Consider the following 19,089-nt stretch of genomic DNA (forward strand, 5'->3'; position numbering starts at 1 on the left):
TATTAGCTGGTTCTACAGAAGGTAAACCCTTCAGCACTCTACATCAACTAACAGCCTTCCCACAGGGACTATCCTTAGGCTAGAATCACCAGTAAGGAATAAGCCCATCACCTTCACTCAGTTCCTACCCCAACACATAAATTCCATTCCCTCTTCTTTCACTTCTCAGAATGTACCCTTCTTCACTGCAAAAGCTCACCTGACAAGGTGCTCTGCAATACAAAAAGTTATATTTAAGAATATATTAAACAGGACCCTAAAAAGTCACTCTAGTGCCACAAAAGATCCCAAGTCTTCCTGGAAGCTCTCTATGATCAGAGAATTTGCATCACTAGCACTGAAAAGTGCAGCGGTGCTGGTGGATGACTGAGTTTGCTTCTCTATGACCTCTAGCTCAAGGAAAAAAAAATCCAGACAGGGAGGCAGAGATGCTCTGGAGTGGGAGGGGAGCGGGGAGGTAGACCGGAATTCAGTGAGTCAACTGCAGTGACTACACGTCCAGTTGACAAATGAAGTTTACCCCCCCCCCAAAAAAGTCCTACAAAAAGACTCCCAAGACCACATGGTTGGCAGGATCCAAGCTCGCCCAGAAGGCCTCAGAAAATGAAACTAAATCTGATTAAAATGGACATTTCAAAACAACAAGAGATGCAGCAGCAAACGCACAGCTGCCATTTCCCGGCCACTTCCTGCAGGAGGCTTGGGGGAGGGGCTGTTTGTGTACAGATGGAGGTGGAAGCTACCCCCCCCAACGCCCCCCGAAGGATGCAAATCTCGCACTCCAATAAATCCTACAAAGGACGTCTGTTATTGGCATTGCCTTTCCTCTGAAAATTGGGTACATCAGCAAAGAAAGGGATGATACCGGATCATCTTTTCTGCCACGGAAATGGGGATCCCCTTAGTGAGGGATCCCCTGCCAAGGAGATCCCTCTTTATTCTTCCCTTCCTAAAAGCCCAGCTCAGGCACCTCAGTATCAACCCCCCTCCCTGGAGTGGGAGACTCCTGGGACTCTGAGGGCCCCAAGCTAAGCACAGCACCGCTCCAGCAAGGCCCTCTCCAGCTTGCCACGCTCAAGAGAACGTGCACCCCTCACCGAGGGAGAGACCCTGAGACCCCTGGAAACCCTTTCTAACCTCCACTAGCCGCTGCCAAAACGCCCCAATCCCTACAAACGGAGTGTCTAACCCGCCCAGGGAACCCCTTCACCCACCCGTCGCACTCGGGCAGTCCCCACCCCCACCCGAGGAGGTGGAGCCCCTCCCGGGGATTCCATCCGAGTCCCCCACAGGAGTCATCACCAAGCAGGCGGCTTCTCCGCCTCCTCCTCGTCGTCGTCGTCGCCGCCGCCGCCGCCGCCGCCGCCGTCGTCGTCGTCGCCGGGAGCCTCCACAGCTCCTCCCGCCCCCGCCGCCCCAGCCCAGGTCTTCAGCAGACCCGCCAGCCCCCTTCTCCTCCAGTCCCTTGGGCAGGGAGACCCCCGCCCCAGGCTGGGTCCTAACAGGAAATAAGCTCAAGTCAGCTTCTCGCCCACAGCAAGGCTCCTGGCAGCACCGGAGCCTCTGTTCCCTGAGGGAAGCCTCAGATGAAAGCGGGGCTCCCTCCCCTCAGGCCCCCAGCCACAGACCCAACAGACCTGAGGCGGCGGCGTCCAGCCCGGCTCGGGGCTTGTCTCTCCCCGGGGGACGGGCGGTTCACATGGCCGCGCTCCGGGCGCCAGGAGGGGAGGGGACCGCGGGGGAGGGGGTCTGGGGTCCGGGAGGGGGGAGGGGGACGCGGCTCAACCGCGGGGCCCGAGCGGAGCCAACATGGCCGGCGGGGGAGGAGTGAGCCGAAGCCGGAGGGGGCGGGGAAGCTGCGGCCGAGAGAGAGCCGCCCTCCTCGGCCTCCATCGCCGGGTCCTAGTGCCCGTCACCTTCGCTCCCCGACCCGGATCTGGGTCCTAGCGCCGCCAGACTACCCGACAGCTCCCTCTGCCTAGAGTCTCATTGTGGGCGGTAGTCCTGTTTCACACAGAGCAAACTGAAAGGCGTGCCATGATCCCAAAGGTTAACCTTAAAGACTAGACCAAAATTTTAGGACCAAGGCATGTGCCATTCCCCTGGAGGGTGGTGGAGGTGAATTTTCAAGGGCAGTTATTTCCCAGGCTGGGTAGTTGAAAAGTGGAAGTGTCAAAGCGGAAAGGTTGGTCAGGAAAGTCCAGTCCTAATAAAGCGGTGGGGAAAGGCAAAAACCTGCAGCATCTGCTGCCTACTCACTTCTGTCCCGTGGAGGCAGCCTCGTTCTGCCTGGATCACCACTTTCCCAGCGACATCTGCAGGGTTCTGGGGGTCGGGAAGATTCCTGTGCATAGAAAAAGGAAACTCGGCTCTGGAACCAGTCAAGGAAGACCTGAACCTAGCCTAAACCTGGTCAGAGTGGCAAGAGGTGAGCCAGAAAACTGACACTGCAAATAAGATGCCCCAAATGTCCACCTATTCTATAACCCCAGTACTTTTTTTGATAGGGCCATATGACTGTGTGAAACCTGAGAACAGGAAAGAACTAGCAGGGAACTAGAGTTTGGCTCTCATCTAAAATGTCAACTGCGGGGTCCCAGGATGGAAAACAGTGTCATATGTTAGAATTTAGAGAATTTCTAGCTCAACCTGCTCTTATATGGCAGATGAATTAAGGCCCAGAGAAGTTAACAAACTCATTCATGGTCAAACAGTGGATAAAATTTGACCAGAAACCAGGTTTATAACTCAACAGACTTTGCAGGCTTCAAGATAATTCCTATTCAATGCAATGCAGTTCTACAAACAATTGCAAAACTCAGGCTGAATATTCTGGAAGAGGAACAGAGTGTGGATAATGAAACTGGCAGGTTGAAGGGTCAACAAATACCTTTCCCTCAGGGTCTGGAGAGGAAGAAAATCTGAAAACTGGATGGGGACAGGGCAAGGCAAGGCCAAATATATCAGTCTGGATTGGATTTCCTTACTCCACAGATGAGTGGGCTCTTCCTCAATTTTGGGAACAAACTCTACTCCCCACTACAAATGGCTCAGAGAAGCTAATAACGAAGTGAGCTTTAGCAAAGCTTTAGTGTCTGGAGGCTAGAAGAAAGAGGCTAAGAGGGTTAGAAGGGTTTCTCTCCTGTTCCGGAGAAAAGTAGATTACCAGGGGGAAGGAGTAGACAGGTAGAAATCAAAACCGTTCAGTCCTCCCTGACTAAGTAATAGATTTATAGGTCACGACTGGAAGTAAAGAAATAAAGAAAAAGAAAGAAAGACAGACACTAACAGCATGATGACCTTAAGTTCCTGAGTTAAGTGAGGGCCACAACTCAGGGGATAGGGATCCTTCCTTCTGGAGAAGGGATCCAGCAAATATCAGCTAAGGAATTCCCCACCTTCTCCAAAATAAAAAATAATAAATAATAAAACTAGATGACGAGAGCTCAGGGATTGGAAGTGGCTTCCTAAAGAGCCGGGGAAGAGAGCTAGTTATCTTTTTTTTCCTCTTCCCTTTTCCAGGGCAGATGAGGGAGAATCTTCCTATCTCCCGCCCCCAATCGTAGAGCTGGCCAGTCAGAGACAGGAGGGAGGGGAGGAGCCTGCGCCAGTCAGACGGGTGTAGCCACGCCCTTTCCCCCCACCACACACCCACACACACCCACCCGCTGGCTCCACTACGCTCCGGAAGAGCCGGTTACTCCTGTGCCCCACTGGCTGCCCCCACCCCTTCCGAGCCCCAGGCCAAGTCTCCAGGGCAACCTCTAGGACTATCCCAGCCGGGAGCGGTAGGGAAGAGGGATGTTGGATAGGAGAGCCACCTGCGATTAGAAATGAAAGTGGGGCAGGATCCATTCTTCCCATCTGGTGCAGAAAGACTTCAATTACCTTTCCCTGAAGAAGACCCCCTCCTCATCCCATCTAATCAGAGATCTTCCTTGTTCTTTCAGCAAGGATGAGGGTGAGGTGTCAATATGCCCAACAGCTGGGTATTTACTTCTAGTCAGAAGCCACTCCAGGCAGCAGCTGTGTTGCTCTCCCCACCCCAACCCCTGTCCAGACGACAGAGGGCAGGCTGACCCCGTATGTCCCCAAACATTCCTCAGCGCCATCAGATGGGGCCAATCACCCACCCCATTGCCCTTTAGGAAGCTACTAGAGAGGGGAAGAAGGGGCAAATGGTCATCTTTTCAGCAACTTGTGAGGATATCTAGGGAATACTCAGAACCTCTCTCAAGCCAGGCCAGTGGGCGGGTAATGAAGAAAATGAGAAGGGAGAAATTAGCACCTGCTCCCCCTTTCTCACCCTTCCTGTGTTTCTGCTGCACCACCCCGACTCTGGGGTCAGCTGCCATAGTGCCTGGCTTCACTCTGAAGCCAGATGGCTGGGGCTGGGAGGGGAAAGAAAGAAAGAAAGGGATAAAGAAGGGGATTCATTTGTATCCCTTTACCTCCCTCTCCCCTTCCAGATACTCCTGGAATTCAACCCCAACACCACAGCCGACCACCCCTCTCCTCCACCCAGCTATCTTCCAGGGCATGGAACATGAGTCAGAGTGTGAAACAAGTCCAGACACCCTGTCCCCTCATTCTGGAGTGGAGGATCGGAGAGGGGGAAGGATGAAAGCACAAGGAAAAAAGAGGCAGAGCTAGGGGCACAGCTGGACTTGGAGGAAGGGGGAATTCCCCAATAGAGGTGAGGTAATTATTAGTTTCCCTGCCCTCTCTGGCTGAATGGTTTATAGTATTAATATGGTCTAGTAGGGAGATAGCCCTCAACTCCCTAACCATTCCAACTTGCTCCCTTCCCTCTCCAGGTTTCTGCAAAACAGTCTCCTTCCCCTCTATATGTTGGGGAGTCTAGATTCTCCTATAACACATCAAAAGAACCATAAATCCTCCTCCTCTTCTCTCCAAGTTGGTGTGTGTCCCCTCAAAGTCACCCACAGACCTGTTTCCAAGTCCCCAATGAGCTTCTCCAAGGTCGTCTTAGAGGCGGATGGAGCAAGCCCATAGTTTTTAGAGTGGGGACTCCCTGTGCATCTGAGCAGAGAAAGTTAAGATTCCCTCTCTTCTCCCACCACCCCAACACCTTTAGAAGCTTATTTCCAGCCTCTCACCCACTATCTCCCAACAGACCCTTAAGCCAAGAATCTCGAGATTCTGGGTGTGCCCTCCTGCCCCCATTCCCTGACTCTGGAGTAGGAGTGTTCCTAAACCGGACCAGCCCACCCCAGGTCCAAGAAGAGGGCCTTCTCATCACGGCTGCTTGATGGATGCTGAGGTCAGACCCCCAAACTCCAAGAGAGGTGGGGTGGGGTGAGAGCTACAGAAAAGCTTTGGATAGGGCTTAGCTGAACTTGAAGGTCTAAGCGGAGCAGGGTCGGAAAGTGACTATAGTCTATGCTAAACCTCCAACCCTTACTTACTACGGAGAAGGCAGAGGAGTGGGGTGGCGGTTATTCCCCCTCCCATTGGAGGTTAGGATGGCGTGGGAAAGCTCTGGATCCAGAGGGGAGGAGGCGAAACCCAGACCGCGGGAGATTTTTCTGGCGAGGAAGGCGCGGGGGAGGGGGAGATCCTGGGTCTAGGATAGGAAGGGTACTCGGGAGAGGTTGGCGGAGACGCGTGAGAAGCCTCCGGATTCCGGTCGCAGAGGACAGGGGAGAAATGGGCGAGTTAGATAGTGCGAGGGAGAGAGGAAGGGCAGCTCCCGCAGGGGGAGAGTCAGATCCCGAGTCTCGGGCAGCGGGGATCCCCGGGTCAGGGGACCGCAGGAGCGGCCCTACCCCGGGACTCTTGTACCGGGAGGGGGTGCCGAGCCTCACCTCGAGCTGGGCCGGGCCGCGGACGGCGGCGGCGCAGGTGGCCCGAGCCGGGTGGCGGCGTCGCCTCCTCCCCCCCCCCCAGCCCCGGGCCGCCGGGGGGGGGGGGGGGGGGGGGTAGCACTTAAAGGGGCAGGAACTACTGGAGTAGGGACAAGCGCTTGGGTAAGGCGGTCGCGAAGAATCCGCGGGGGGAGGGAGAAAGCGGGTGGCGTCTCCTAGGGGCCAGAACCAGGAAGGATCCCAGATGGAGGAAGAGAAGAGATCCCAGGAAGAAGAGACAAACTTCTCTGGTTAAGAGGGGGAGGGTGGTGGGTCCGAACTGGAGGACTTGGGGAGAGCTCCGACCGCGATCTCGGGACTCCTGCAAAGATCTCCTCACAAAGGAAGGCCGAGGAGGGAATCCCAAGGACGCCAAGGAGGAGTGGGGGTGCCGGAGGAAGGCCGCGGCTGCTTGGGGTAACGCACAGCGGCCCTGCTAGATGAACAGGTTCCCTCTTTTTCAGCTCCACAAGGCACCATTCCCTACAGCTGTGGAAAGACACAGCCTTCCTCCAGCACTACCCAAGTTTAAAAGCCTCTGGAATCAGGAAGCCACGAGGGCAAAGACCTCCTAGGCCTTTCAACCTCAATCCTGCCTCTCAGTGCTGGGGCGGGGGGGAGGGGGGTTGCCGCCAGGAGCAACCCTAGTGGGACTGCTGTGGGACCGTGAGAATCGGCTTTACTTCAGTTTTCCCCCAACCACCACCAGCCTTGCAGCAACCTCTGGGGCAACAGGAAGCAGCTGCTCAGTGCAGCCCCCACCTGGTGGTGGGTCGCGGTGGGGGAGGAGAGAAGACCCGGACTTAAAAGGCCTGGGAGAAAATAAGGGAAGGAAAGGCACCTTAGAAATCCTCCAACGCAACAAAAAGTAGATTTTACTTTTTGGGGTGGAGGCCAGCAGTGAATACTGTAAGATATTACTTGAATCTTAGCAGCTTAAACGGGGAGGCGCAAGGGGCTGGGGCGTCGGGTGGGACGGTGAGGTGGGGGAGCCCCCCCCCCCGCAAGGTGCAGAGTCTCAGGTTCTTCCTGGGAACCGGCGCTAGTCAGTGCTCTCGATCCCTTGGTCCGCACACTCACCACCTGAGCCCTGTGCCCCTATGGTCCCGTTTCCCCTCCTTCACCCCCCAAAAGAGCAAAGGTTAGGCCCCACCCCTGCTGAGTCAGCCGGGGAGGGAGGTAGACATCCTTCAGGCCTTCCCCGGGGGCTGGTCCTCATACTTACCCATGTCCTGCTGGCAGGGCTCCAAAGCTGGGACCACCCAGCTCCTCACTGTCCTTGGTTCCCCCTTCACGTGAAGGCTGGTGTTAGATCCTCCTAAACTGTGAGCTGGGAACTAGCACGAATCAAAAAGCCAATGTATGCTTCCTGCGAACCACAGCCTGAACTGCTGTAGGGTGATGTCCCTGTGTGACAGACTGGGGTGGGGAGGGAGGAGGGAAGGGCGGGGCTTTCTCTGGGTGGAGAGGGAGGAGGAGGCGAGGACAGGGCAGAACCAGGAGAAATATGGAGGAAGGTTAGATCTGTGTTGACACTCCAGAGGCGTGGTGGAAGAGAGTGGTAAAGGGGGAAGGAAATAAATAGTTGCAGCCAGTGAGAGGGAGAAGATTCTCGATGAATGCTGAGACACGTAAACGTGTGGGGGAGGGGATGGAAGGATACAAACGACCTTAAGGATCAGTTACCAGGTCTGCATCTGGGTAACATGGGAAAACAAAGCAGAAAGGGCTGACCCCTATATCCTGGGGTTTTTTGCACCAGCTTCTTACCCACGGGAATAAGGACCTAGAGGACATGCCCCCACCCCCATAACTCAGCATTTCCCCAAATCCAGGTTTTTCTGGGAGCAAAAGACCCGGCACAGTCGGCTCAGGGGCTCCACCTTCTGTCCAGATCATGACACTGGAGAGACTAGTGCCAAAGACGTCAGAGGCAGATGGGAGGAAACTTACAGGCCCCTGCTCCACCCCTGGCACCTCTCCCAAGGCCCCTCCCCAACCTTCAGCCCCTAGGGGCCTCTGAATTGGGATCTCAGTTTGTCCCCGCCCTGCTACGACCCAACTTGAATGCCTCAGGGGTGGAGCCTATAGATGCAGGCTCCTCCTCAGGACAAAAGCCCCAGCTGGTTTGTAAACAGTCATTAGCTAAGAACCACATCCCAGCAAATGGCCTTTATGGATTTCAAAATGGTGAGATCAGAGTTCTTGCAGCCTCCAGTCCTACCACCAGAGGGCAGTAGGAGATGGGCCCTAAGTTCGGGAAAGACCACGTTTAACAGGGAACCCAAAAGGACTTTGCACTTTTAAAACGGATTTGTTTCACACTGAAACGGGTGTACTTCTTAGCACTCCTAACCCTGCACTTTTGTGGCTGAAGTAAGGGGAAATTCTCTAGCTCCCATTTAGTTCACAAGCCCAACCCCACAAACCCTGGAGATTGCTTTTCCTTTTAAGATTCAATCTCTCCAGCTTTCCTAAAGGATCTTAGCAGAGGTCAGGATAGGCCTCACGTTTATTTTATACCATACACTTCCTCAAGGATTCACAGCTCTAAGCTTGCCGAAAAAAAACAACCAGCAGACAGAAGTCAGAGACACTTTCTGAAAAAAGGTGGGGGAGGTGGGTATGGAGAAAAAGAGGCAAGCCTAGTTTAAGACAGAGGGGTGGGCCTTTTGACTACATTTTTGCAGGTTATTAATCCTTCGGAAGCAGCATAATTTCCTAAAAATCGGATTCATTCAATTCACTGACCCCTGCTTTGTCTTAGAATAGCAGTTCTCAGAATGTAGACCCATTTTTGCCCAATATGCTTTTGAAAATATCCCTATTGCTTTTTAACCAATCAGGAAAAGACTATATAGAATATTCAAGAGGCAAACAATCTGCCTCTACAAATAAAAAGGCCAAAGCTGAGGCCCTACTATTGAAATCATATCAACAGGGAACCCCTCGTAAGACCCACAGTTGTCCATCAAGACAATGGCTTTTCATTTTTGATGACCCCATTCAAACATCTGTGGCCTACTTTGTACTATTTCTTATGGCCACTCTAAAATTCAGTGTTTGCTGTGTTGTCAGGACCAAGAAAAATAGACCAGTTCTGAGGGGTGTACGTTTTATTGGAAACCTTAAATACTCTTCAGACAGAACACAATGTCTTCAAACAAGGCTCTCATGTGGCCTACAGAGCAAACCGAGATTTCTGCATTAGGGGCAAGGAGAAGCAAAGCACAGAGGACCACCAGTGCTTAGTTTGCCAAAAGGACCTCATGAATGCTCTTCAGCCAGCTTATCAGCTTTTGCCACCGCTTCTTCAATGGGTCCCACCATATAGAAGGCCTGTTCTGGGAGATGGTCATATTCACCTATATGGGGGGAAAAAAAACAGCGGTTTTAAGTGGAAAGATACACTTTTTGCAGTATATATTATTCTTCACCCCTTAGGGCCACCAGTCAGAATGTAATCAATTTGTCATCCAAGAAATCTTAACAAATTTCTGTTACAAATCCAATTTACAAGACATGATACAGTATGGATCAAGAACAAATGGTCCCAGCCACATAACCTGGATTCAAATTATTTGCTCTCTACTTTAGCTAGGTATCAGGACCGGTTATTTTAAACTATTCTGTGTTTTAAGATTCCCGATTTGTAAAACACAGGGTAGTAATGCCTTCCTTATAAGGACCTGTATTTCACTTAGAAGAGTAGCTAAGGGGCGCCTGGGTGGCTCAGTGGGTTAAGCGTCTGCCTTCGGCTCAGGTCATGATCTCAGGGTCCTGGGATCGAGCCCCGCATCGGGCTCTCTGCTCAGTAGGGAACCTGCTTCCTCCTCTCTCTCTGCCTGCCTCTCTGCCTACATGTATATGTCTGTCTGTCAAATAAACAAAATCTTTAAAAAAAAAAATAAAGTAACTCCCTCTTTAAAAAAAAAAAAAGAGAGTAGCTAAGACTGAAAACCCTCAGTAAATGTTGAATGACAACAAGTAACCCAAGTTTCACTCTCAGAAGTAAATAGAGAGTATTTCCAAAAAACACTGATGGGAAATAGCTTATTTTAAAAAATTATTTATCTAGGCACAATATACTTATATATTGCTTGATGGGTGCTGGAATGGGAATTTAGAACAATGAGCGTTCCAGAGATTTCATCTTCTCTGCCATTTTACGTTCAGCTTTATTCTCAAAAATCTCACCTGCCAAAATCTGCTGGAATCCTTTGATGGTCTCCTTCAGAGGCACCAGCTTCCCCATATGACCTGTGAAAACCTCAGCTACCTGGAATGGCTGAGACAAGAAACGCTGTATTTTCCGTGCACGGGACACAGTCAACTTGTCTTCCTCAGAAAGTTCATCCATACCCAAGATGGCAATGATGTCCTGGAGAGATTTGTAGTCCTATAAGAAGACAAGAGAGGACTGAATCTTTCTTTTTTTAAGTAGGCTCCATGCCCAATGTGGGACTTGATTTCACAATCCTGGTTATCAAAAATTGGATGCTCTACTGACTGAGCCAGCCAGGTACCCCAATTTTTAAGAATCTGGACAGACACCTACGGATTAATACCACGTTGTATTCACACCAAGCTTTGCACGAAGCATTTTAGCACCTTACTTCACTTTGTAAGGAAAACAAATTAGTGGTGAAGTTACAGTTGGGATCATGAGGGACCCTGGCTAAGATCAGGGTCTTATCCTACCAACTTCTTGTCTGGTGCCATTAGAAAAAATTAAGATTCCAAATCTAAATACCTGGAAACCCTAGAGACCTCATTCACACTCTCTGATAGAATCTGCCAATCTTGGGGCACCTAGGTGGCTCTGTCAGTTGGATGTCTGTCTTTGGCTTGGCTCATGATCCCAGGGTCCTGGGACTGAGCAGCGTCAGGGTCCCTGCTCATCAGGGAGTCTGTTTCTCCCTCCCCCTCGTGCGCATTCTCTCTCAAATAAAAAATTAATCTTAAAAAAAAAAAAAAAAAACACCTGCTTATCTCATCTTTCCTTACTCCAAAGCAAATTACACAATCACTGGGAAAGATCTGCTATTAATATAGTCCCCCCAAACCCACTGAATGACTTTATGGCCACCAATCTCACCTACAATACTCACCTGTAAGATCTTTTGTACCCCACGAGCAACATCGTAATGCTCACTTCCAACAATGTTGGGATCCATGATTCGAGAGGTGGAATCCAGAGGATCTACAGCTGGATAGATGCCCAACTCAGCAATAGCACGGGACAGCACAGTGGTAGCATCCAAATGGGCAAAGGTAGTGGCAGGGGCAGGGTCAGTCAAGTCATCAGCAGGCACATAGATAGCCTAAAGTGAATGAAGAACCCATAAGCAACAGCAGGAAGCCAGCTAATTTAAGCCACCCCCCCTTCTCTGACCTCTTTTCATCATCTCATTCCATCTTAGCATTTAAGAAATCACCTCAAAAAGTCTTCTTACCATCCCTACTAGTAGAGTGAGCTTATAGATGATCTGGTCCCTCCAAGCTGTGATAAAAAAGTTTTCACTGTCATTCCTTTTGTTCTTCATCCTACATTTTAACTATTGTAGTGATACCCACACTTTCAGTTAAAAACAAAAGACCTTGCATGACTATAATGGTTCACTAGAGTCACTGAAAAGTTACAACTATTTAGACACTCAAGATAATTTTACTATGTGTGAATATTTACGTGTGTGTATATACAAAATATATGTATTCATGTATTTAATTTGTTTCCATGCAGCTTTAGACTCTGCAAGCTGGAAACTACTACTTTTGTGATCTATGTTCACATGTTATGCCTTCCTACTTTAAGTGACCATTTTTTCACATTTTAGGGTCTCTGTAACATTCACATAGAATTTTACACATCATTTCAGAGAGCTCATTAATCTGGTAAAAAATCTTGAGACATAAGTAACTTCTCTATACATACCTTTATACAAATTAGACTTTCATCCACTTAACTGTTCTTACCTGTACAGAGGTAATAGATCCCTTCTTGGTGGTGGTGATTCTTTCCTGCATGGTACCCATATCAGTGGCCAGGGTAGGCTGATAGCCCACAGCAGAAGGGATTCTGCCCAATAAAGCAGACACCTTAAAAAAAGAGAGAGAGAAAGAAGAACAAAGGTGTTAGGTGTCTACAACTTCAGCCTCATGTGCACCATCCCATAGAAAGGGTAAATGAGGGCGCCTGGGTGGCTCAGTGGGTTAAGTCGCTGCCTTCGGCTCAGGTCATGATCTCAGGGTCCTGGGATCGAGTCCGGCATTGGGCTCTCTGCTCAGCAGGGAGCCTGCTTCTCTCTCTCTCTCTCTCTCTGCCAGCCTACCTACCTGTGATCTCTCTGTCAAATAAATAAATTTTTAAAAATCTTTAAAAAAAAAAAAAAAGAAAGAAAGAAAAGGTAAATGAAAACAAGTCCTCTCAAGCCTTCTCTCTTACCTCAGAGCCAGCCTGGGTGAAGCGGAAGATGTTATCAATAAAGAGCAGCACGTCTTGACCCTCTTGGTCTCTGAAGTATTCAGCAACGGTCAGTCCCGTCAGAGCCACCCGGGCGCGAGCACCAGGTGGCTCATTCATTTGACCATACACCAGAGCTACCTAAGTAACCATACACAATCAGAAAACCCAGCAGAGGATATGGAAGCCGTATACCCAAGGTCCCCAAATCCAAGAAATCTACCCAAAAACCCTCCTCAGAAATCATCAAGATTTTGGTTACCGCATGTCTTTTCCCTTTTAGAGATGTAGTTCAAAATAACACAATTTCCTATCCTATTAAGGCAAAATTCCCAAAACAGAAGAAAATAAAACTAAGTGAAAAGCACAAAATAGGGTTGAGACATCTAATTACCTCCAACTCCCAAAATTAACTTTCAAATGGTGGGACTACCTCCTAAAAACAGTCTGGAAATGGAATGTAATGTTAAAGAAGAAAGAAAATGATGTGCCTTAGTGTATTACAAGTTGCAGAGAAAACACTAACAGGAATTTCCTTCACAGGCCCAAGGACACATGAAATGAAAATGTAACACATGGCTTCGGCTAGTAATGTAGTCAGCTAAAATGGTTTCCTGGCACTACTACTATGTGAACATAAATCAGCTCACTACTTACCTTGGAGGTAGCATCTTTTAAGTTGATAACACCAGACTCAATCATTTCATGGTATAAGTCATTGCCTTCACGGGTCCTCTCACCAACACCAGCAAACACAGAGTAACCACCATGGGCTTTGGCGACATTATTGATTAACTCCATGATCAGTACTGTCTTGCCAACTCCAGCACCACCAAAAAGCCCTAGAATAGGTTGAAAAGAAACAATTAGAGTTCTGTGTTCCCAAATAAGAAAACTTAAAGAAAAAAAAAAAAAATTACACCGGATTTCTATCTTTTCCCTTCTCAGGAATGGCATCTGGCTTCAGCAAACTCAGAAGAACGAAAGTCAGAAGCAACTCATCAGCGAAGGATAGATCCCAGTACCGACTCATTACATGGTAAGATTTTTATTCCCACATTAGATTTGGAAAATATGTACCACCAGTAACGTACCAATTTTGCCACCCTTGGCGTATGGAGCCAGCAGATCCACAACCTTGATACCAGTAACCAGAATTTCCTGCTCAACACTCATCTCCATGAACTCAGGAGCCTCAGCATGAATAGGTGCAAATCTGTAGACGCAGAAAGAGAGGATCTTGTTGAAAGGTTCCTCTCAGTTCTCAAGTCTAACCCTTTACTCATAATCTCATCTCTTATGTAACACTCCACACACACTGGAGGTGCTACCACACCTGACATTCTGCAATAAAGGGGATTCCACTTCAATCATCTCAGGAAACAATAATCTCAATCCCTAACAACTTTAACTGTCACAAAGACTCCTTTTACTGTGCCCTAACCTACCAGCCCTTCTTCATATATCCATAGGTAATACAGTCCTGACAGTTTTGGAAACCCCACAACCAAAGCCACTGGCATGAAAACTCAAATAATCAACTTGAGCCCTAAGTAGCAGGTGTTTTTTTTTTTAACATCAAAACTTCTGCATCCTTAATTTTCTTCAGAAACGACATTTGTGGTTTTAATAACAATATATCAGCATTCTGAGCATTCTCTGCAGGAAAATTTTGCTACACTAGAAGGTGTTGCCTTAACGTACAAAACTAGAAGAGGGGCCCTTGGCTGGCTCAGTCAGTAGTGCATGTTACCTTTGAGTTCAAGCGCCAGGTCTGGTGCAGAGCTTACTAAAACAAACAAACAACAACAAAACAAAACAAAAAAACAAAAAAACCCACAAAAAACCCTGCAGAAAAAGCAGATCCTTTGCATGCAGATGCAGCAAAAGGGATACTTACTGTTTGGTTTTGATGGGACCTCTCTCATCAATAGGTTCTCCAATGACGTTCATGATTCTGCCCAAGGTCTCAGGACCAACAGGAATTTTAATTGGTGCACCAGAATCCAGAACTTTCTGGCCTCTAACCAAGCCTTCTGTACCATCCATGGCAATAGTCCTTACTGTACTCTCACCTGTTGAAGGGATTGCAGAGTTATGCAGGACAAGTAGGCTTCCCGTTTAATGTTCCGCTGGCACAAAAGACCTAAGATCAACCAAGACTCCTTCTCAGTACCTAAAATGTGGCTTCAGCACACTCAGAAGAACGAAAGTCATCTTGATAAAATCATCACAGAAGGCAGACTGATTTGGGGGTTATTTGGACTAAACAACCTCTACTATTCTTAACAAAGTCTACTTACCCAAATGCTGGGCCACCTCCAAAACCAGCCTGGTCTCCCGGCCTTGCACTTCCAGGGCATTTAGGATGGGTGGTAGGCCCTCATCAAACTGGACATCCACCACTGCACCGATGACCGCCACGATGCGCCCGGTGGCAGCGCCTGCTTTCGGCGAAGGAGATGTTTGGGCGACATAGTCTCTAGCTAACAGACAAGATATTGGAAGAAATGGGGTCAGGTCAATTAATGGTCATGGGAAGCCCCATCTTAACCCACAAGAACTGGTAAACATGGCCTACGACCGGCATTCTCACGCTTATAACAAAGACGAGCCCGGAGGGAGGGGCGCGCAGGAACCGAAAAAGCACCTACACGATCTTCCCATTCCCCAAACCCCATTATTCGAGAGCTCCGTGTCCCCATTTGAGGTAATATCAATGCACCTGCCCGCACTTTTCCGTCACAGAGAGCCCCTTTTTCCAAAATGAGATAAATTAGATCGAAGAAAGCTCCCATAGGCGACCTACTCTTCTTCTCCCGCCGTTAGAGGGCAGGGTGCTAGCTCTGACGTCCTTCTAACATTAGAAATACCTTAGGCCCGAGGGACAATCGGCCTCCGGCTCAAGGTCATTGCGTGGCAGAAACAAACCCGACTCGCAAAGGAAGGCACTTACCAGACTGGAGCGCTGCCGGGGTAGCCCGCAATAAGACCTGGGCTTGGGGTAGCGGGGCTGAAGAGCCGAGTCCCCTCAAGGCCCCGGAGGCCGAGGTAGCGGCCACACGACCCACAAAACCCAACATGGCGGAGCCCGGGTGGAGACTGAGCGCTGCGGCAGTCCGGGTCACCAGCTCCCCCGCCGTTGGGGCGAGGCCTACTCTGCAGTAACCAAGTCCATTGGATGAATTTGCTGAATATCACTTTCAGTGCTGCTCCTATAGGTTAATAATCGTTGATCTTTTCAACCATTGGTCAAAGTTGGTGCCAATCTGAATTCCTTTTTTTTATTGGACATTGTCAGGTTAGTTGCAACCTTTAGAGCCTCGAAACATAATTGGACAACAAGGATGTCAGTTGGAGAGAGTACTTGGCGGAACTACGTTTTGAAAGGGGCCGAGTTCCTGTTGTGAAGCATGCCGGCTGTCTTTGGCCGTCCTTGGGCTCTCACCTTAGATAAGACCTTGGGCTCAGTGACGGTTTCAGGGGTGGGGGTTAGAGTAGTAGTGGAGTCGGGAAGAGCCACTGACGGTGACCTTGGGAAAGTCAGGAGTCTTTAGATTCAAAACACGGTTATTCTTTCGCAGTAGTGGAATTGGAAGCTTCCAGGGAGTTTCAGAAGTCAGGAATGTGGACACTCTATGCCACTTAAAACTGTACAACGTAGGAAGCTAATCTAACCCAGTCATTTAACAGATGTGTGCCGGGCATTGAGAAAACAAAGATAGTTAAGACTTAGGACCTCCTCGGGGTGCCTGGGTGGCTCAGTGGGTTAAGCCGCTGCCTTCGGCTCAGGTCAATGTCTCGGGGTCCTGGGATTGAGTCCCATGTCCGGCTCTCTGCTCAGCGGGGAGCCTGCTTCTCTCTCTCTCTGCCTGCCTCTCTGTCTACTTGTGATCTCTCTGTCAAATAAATAAATAAATAAATCTTTAAAAAAAAAAAAAAGACTTAGGACCTCCTGTATTTTATTATTTTATAAAGTTAAAAAATGTGAAGCTTGAACTCATGATCTTGAGGTCAGGAGTCAGTTGATCTATGGACTGAGCCACCCAGGACCTCCCTCTTAAAAACACAAAACAATGCAGTGAAGTGAGATGGGTCCTGATTAATACAGGATACAGTGGGTACAGAAAGGAGGAGGGGATAAACTTGAGTCACCTAGAGATGTAGGAGAATTGTCTCAAAGTGACAGAGATGGATATACCTATTGTGAAACCGAGTAATTCCTAGGCTACAGTACAAAGACTATTCCAAGCCCACATTTGCATGAAACTGTATGCTCCTTTTGTTTAACTGCAGGTGAGGAAGGTTGGAGGTGAAGGAAAAAAGAAAAGGTAGTAAAGAGATCAGCAAAAGCCAGATCTCAGGGCTTTGTATGGAAGTGGAGACTCGGCTGAGGTAGGTGTGTGGAAACGTTCCTTGATTATGGAAAATCAGAAAGACCAGGGCATCCTTTCCTGTAGTATTGATTTTATTCAAAGCTATCTGGGAGTGGGTTGGAGAGACCCTTAATCTATTAGAACAAACATGGCTATATAGGGTTCATCATGGCACTACCTCCCTAGACTTCCTCCCACCAGCTCCCATAGGTTCTCATCTTTCTGCATGATTGTGAAAAAGTTTTGTTTGGCATGTAGAGCTATCAAAAAATTAAAGGAGAAAATAGGAAGAGAATGTTAAGTTTGGGGTGCCTATGGTAACCTTGCCTAAAATTAGAGGGAAACAATATAAGAAAACAGCAACATGTATGGAGCAGGTAGAGAAAAATGAAACAGCAAAGGAAGCAACAGAAGAGTAAGGCCAGAGACCATAATGTGAAGAATCAGGAAAGAGAGGGGCACCTGGGTGGCTCAGTCAAGTTAAGCAGCCTACTCTTGATTTCAGCTCAGGCATGATCTCAGGATCCTGGGATCAAGCCCTGCCACTGGATCTGTGCTCAGCCAGGGAATCTGCTTGTGGATTCTCTCCTTCTCCCTCTGCCCCTCCCCTGCTCAAGCTTGCTCTATCTCTAAAATGGAAAACAACAAACAAAAAATCTGGGTGGCTCTTTTGGTTGGGCATCTGACTCTTGATTTCTGCTCAGGTCCTGGTCTCAGTCTTGAGACCAAGCCCCATGTCAGGTTCTGCACTCAGAAGGGAGTCAGCTGGAGATTCCTGGTATCCCTCTTCCCCTGTCCCCCACTTTTTCTCTAATAAATCTTAAAAAAAAAAAATCAGGAAATAAAAAAAAATAATCAGGAAAGAGAATGTTGAGAAAGTGGTCAATAGCATCAATCACAATAAATATCCAATAAAATAAGGACTGAAAAGAACCAATTAGTAATGTTTGGCAACTAGGAATTCATCCCATGGCAAAGGTGGATCAAAGATAATTTCAGTGGGCTGCATCATAAGACATAAGACATGATACACATTTTTGATTTATGATCCATGCACTTTCCATTTTGCTGGGCAGCATCCCAGTTAATAGGGTCATATATATATATATATATATATATATATATATATATATATATTTTTTTTTTTTTTAGATTTCATTTATTTATTTCACAGAGATTACAAGTAGGCAGAGAAGCAGGCAGAGAGAGAGAGGATGAAGCAGGCTCCCTGCTAAGCAGAGAGCCCGATGTGGGGCTCGATCTCAGGACCCTGGGATCATGACCTGAGCCAAAGGCAGAGGCTTTAACCCACTGAGCCACCCAGGTGCCCCGGGGTCCTATATATTTTATTAGCCTCCCTCAATTGTTAGAGTTGAAATTTCTGTAAATAGGCCAAGATGGCCCTCAGAGTACTGTCACTAGAGCCAGACTGTCTAGGTTAAAATTGTTTTTGCTACTTACTAGATGTCATCGGGAAGTTAAAATCTCTGAACATTACTTTCCTCATCTATAAAAGAGATAATAAAATGGGAATAATCTCAGAGGATTGTTTTGAGACTTAAGATTAATAATAATGAAAGAAGTATTTAGAACAATCCCTGGCACATTATTAGTACTGTATTTGTGTTAGCTAGTAATTTTACTTACTGTTGACTTAGTGTTAAGATCCTTTCATTTTGCATCACCAGCTTTGGTCTTTGCCAAAATTTTATTAACCATTGGTACATATAACTAAACCTAGGTGTCAAAGACTTTCCTAAGTTTCCAGATTACTCAAATGTATCACACATTTCTTTGTCCTCTTAGCAGATTATCAAGTAATTTAACTTTTTCTTGGACATTTGGGTTATCATTAAATATCTTTGAATCACATTCCAATTCTAAATACTTTCAGTATATTTCTTCATTCTTAAATACTTTAAGGTAGATGAGCTGTTTCCCCACTATGCTCAATTTTAATTTATTTTTGCTGTCAATGATTACCCTCACAAGTTTATGTTCTGTTGTGAAAACTAGAGAATCTGCTAAATTTGTAAATCATACTAAAATAAATGTAAATGAACTTGATTAGCTAGGAATGAAATAAGCCTTTCTGAACAGTGTCATCTATTTTGGAGTTCTGATATGTTTTGGTCCTATTTCATGATTCTTGATTCCCAGATAGACTAAGGTAAATATTTTATATGAAGTACAAACTACTTTTTATGGGACAGTAAGAACCACAAAGACCTAATCTGGCTGCTTACCTGAAATTAATTCAAATGATTGCATAATTTATGACTGAAAACCTTACTCATTTTAAAGTCAAAACAGCATTTTCGGGGGCGCCTGGGAGTTAAAGCCTCTGTCTTCAGCTCAGGTCATGATCCCAGGATCCTGGGAT

The 19,089-nt window shown here is 47.8% G+C and overlaps 2 protein-coding genes and 2 non-coding genes across 8 annotated transcripts in view; all 4 read right to left on the reverse strand.

Annotated features, from left to right (window-relative positions):
- The window catches only part of BAZ2A (bromodomain adjacent to zinc finger domain 2A), a 34,927-nt gene extending 27,640 nt beyond the window's left edge, over nt 1-7,287 (reverse strand). For 3 of the 5 annotated variants that reach the window (XM_059403453.1, XM_059403452.1, XM_059403449.1), the window contains exon 1: nt 1,638-1,842. The gene's annotated coding sequence lies outside the window, so the exon portion shown is untranslated. Of the gene's footprint in view, nt 1-1,302; nt 1,420-1,637; nt 1,843-2,259; nt 2,345-7,092 lie in introns of those variants that run through there. The other 2 variants (XM_059403450.1, XM_059403451.1) reach the window with 2 other exon arrangements.
- Nucleotides 7,288-8,965: 1,678 nt separating this feature from the next.
- Nucleotides 8,966-15,457, reverse strand: ATP5F1B (ATP synthase F1 subunit beta). Its single transcript, XM_059403464.1, has 10 exons — nt 15,287-15,457; nt 14,634-14,816; nt 14,231-14,405; nt 13,425-13,546; nt 12,988-13,172; nt 12,313-12,471; nt 11,844-11,966; nt 10,979-11,191; nt 10,065-10,266; nt 8,966-9,232 (listed from the first exon to the last, which is right to left on the reverse strand). The coding sequence occupies exons 1-10, from the start codon at nt 15,411-15,413 to the stop codon at nt 9,135-9,137; spliced, it is 1,587 nt and encodes a 528-aa protein (XP_059259447.1). The 5' UTR covers nt 15,414-15,457; the 3' UTR covers nt 8,966-9,134.
- Nucleotides 13,270-13,341, reverse strand: LOC132021029 (small nucleolar RNA SNORD59). The gene has a single exon (XR_009405209.1). It is a non-coding gene; the product is annotated as a small nucleolar RNA SNORD59 (small nucleolar RNA).
- LOC132021030 (small nucleolar RNA SNORD59) lies at nt 14,495-14,570 on the reverse strand. The gene has a single exon (XR_009405210.1). It is a non-coding gene; the product is annotated as a small nucleolar RNA SNORD59 (small nucleolar RNA).
- Nucleotides 15,458-19,089: the final 3,632 nt, after the last annotated feature.

Source organism: Mustela nigripes, chromosome 6 (assembly GCF_022355385.1).
Source record: "Mustela nigripes isolate SB6536 chromosome 6, MUSNIG.SB6536, whole genome shotgun sequence".
NCBI classification, from domain to species: domain Eukaryota; kingdom Metazoa; phylum Chordata; class Mammalia; order Carnivora; family Mustelidae; genus Mustela; species Mustela nigripes.

What these genes read in the sequence shown, in the direction of transcription:
- ATP5F1B (XM_059403464.1), bottom strand. Translation starts at nt 15,413, where the DNA reads ATGTTGGGTTTTGTGGGTCGTGTGGCCGCTACCTCGGCCTCCGGGGCC. An exon ending in GGTCCCATCAAAACCAAACA is followed by an intron (nt 13,547 to 14,230) that starts GTAAGTATCCCT and finishes CTGCGTCTACAG; the next exon opens with ATTTGCACCTATTCATGCTG. An exon ending in CGCCAAGGGTGGCAAAATTG is followed by an intron (nt 13,173 to 13,424) that starts GTACGTTACTGG and finishes AACCTATTCTAG; the next exon opens with GGCTTTTTGGTGGTGCTGGA.